The sequence below is a fragment of the Neophocaena asiaeorientalis genome, unplaced genomic scaffold, assembly GCF_003031525.2.
Source record: "Neophocaena asiaeorientalis asiaeorientalis breed wild unplaced genomic scaffold, Neophocaena_asiaeorientalis_V1.1 scaffold683, whole genome shotgun sequence".
Lineage (NCBI taxonomy): Eukaryota > Metazoa > Chordata > Mammalia > Artiodactyla > Phocoenidae > Neophocaena > Neophocaena asiaeorientalis.
In genome coordinates, this window is record NW_020173497.1 from 347,096 (window position 1) to 348,396 (window position 1,301).

Below are 1,301 nucleotides of genomic sequence, written 5' to 3' on the forward strand. Positions count from 1 at the left end.
TTCGCCCTTGGCTTCCATTTGGCGCCCGCGAACGCGCGCCGAGGCCGCTGGGCACCTGCACGGTCGCCCCGCCGCCCCGGGTCCTCGGACGGCACGGCTCGTGGCCGCGCCCAGGCCTCCGACTTCTTCGAAACCGCTGCAGTTTCAGATCTCGGGATCTGAGGGTCGTTTCAGCGGTTGCTGGCGAGGGTTTGGGGTTTTTCCTTCTCACTTTTTTCGGGGCAGGACTAAGGGGAAGCGGCTTGGGCCCCTGGAGCGGGCCTGCGACGTCGCCGGAGCAGCTTCACTGTTCCTCGCGGGAGGGGATTGTTGGCAGGCAGCGAACTGGGTCGGGCGGGGAGGCGCTGCCCTCGAGGCACAAATGCCTCGAAGCTGCATTTGCATAAGCGCTGGGCTTGGCCGGCTGCGTTTCCTACGCCAGGCGTGGGGAAGAGCCTGAGACGCGTGCTGAACGGAAGCCTGCTCCCCCTTCCCAGCCCCACCACTGCACACGCCTTCCTGGTGCTCCCCGTAACGCTTCCCGGCTATACAATTGTTAACGATTGTTAGAAAGATCCGAGAAACTGGGTGCAGGCCAATAGGGAAGACCTGGGGTGACATTTCTGAAGGCAGCTGCTCCGAGGAACGAAATCTGATTTTCTTGAACTTTCTTATTCTCTTCAGACGTCTAGCCCCGCAGTCGCTGGGACATTGGTTACACGGCAGAGAATGAGGAATGGACCCCTTTCTGTTTCACACGTGGGGCTTGAGGATACTGTCAGGACTCCATAAATAATAGCTACTGTAGCAATCCTGAGTTCCGATCAGCACATCCCAGATCTGAGCCTCGAATCCAAACAAAAGCTTGTTAACTGTATTCCTTTAGCCTAACAGAGGAAGAATGATCAGGATCAACAGTTGGTTCTATCTAATTTCTCACTACAGCACGTACATCATTCTTCATCTCCATGGTCCATACTGTAGATTCAATCATTAAATTATGCACTGCCTTCAGTGGATGCCGGGAAAGCAAAGCGGAAAAATTCTTCATCATTAACTATAGATTTTTTCTTTTCTTTTCTTTTCTTTTTTTTGCCTTGATAAGACTCAGGCTGGAAAGAGCTACATAGATTAAGATGGTGATTTTTAATGTCAAGTTAACTTGGCTGTCTCGTTGCCACTAAAGTTTATTATATGCTGAGCCCCTGGTTCCTCTCCCCCTCCCAAATCCACTGCTTGGTCCGGGTCACACTCATGTATGGTCTCTGAGCCTTCATAGATCCGTTTCTCTTCTTACCAGCCTCCAACCTATACGTTACCAG

At 52.7% G+C, this 1,301-nt stretch overlaps 1 protein-coding gene across 3 annotated transcripts in view; it reads right to left on the reverse strand.

Annotated features, from left to right (window-relative positions):
* Positions 1–396, reverse strand: part of LOC112401352 (deoxycytidylate deaminase) — a 27,683-nt gene extending 27,287 nt beyond the window's left edge. For 2 of the 3 annotated variants that reach the window (XM_024747549.1, XM_024747548.1), the window contains exon 1: positions 212–396. In XM_024747549.1, coding sequence (XP_024603317.1) covers positions 212–384 — 173 coding nt within the window. In that variant the 5' untranslated portion in view covers positions 385–396. Of the gene's footprint in view, positions 1–55; positions 171–211 lie in introns of those variants that run through there. The other variant, XM_024747551.1, reaches the window with a different exon arrangement.
* Between the last annotated feature and the right edge of the window lie 905 nt (positions 397–1,301).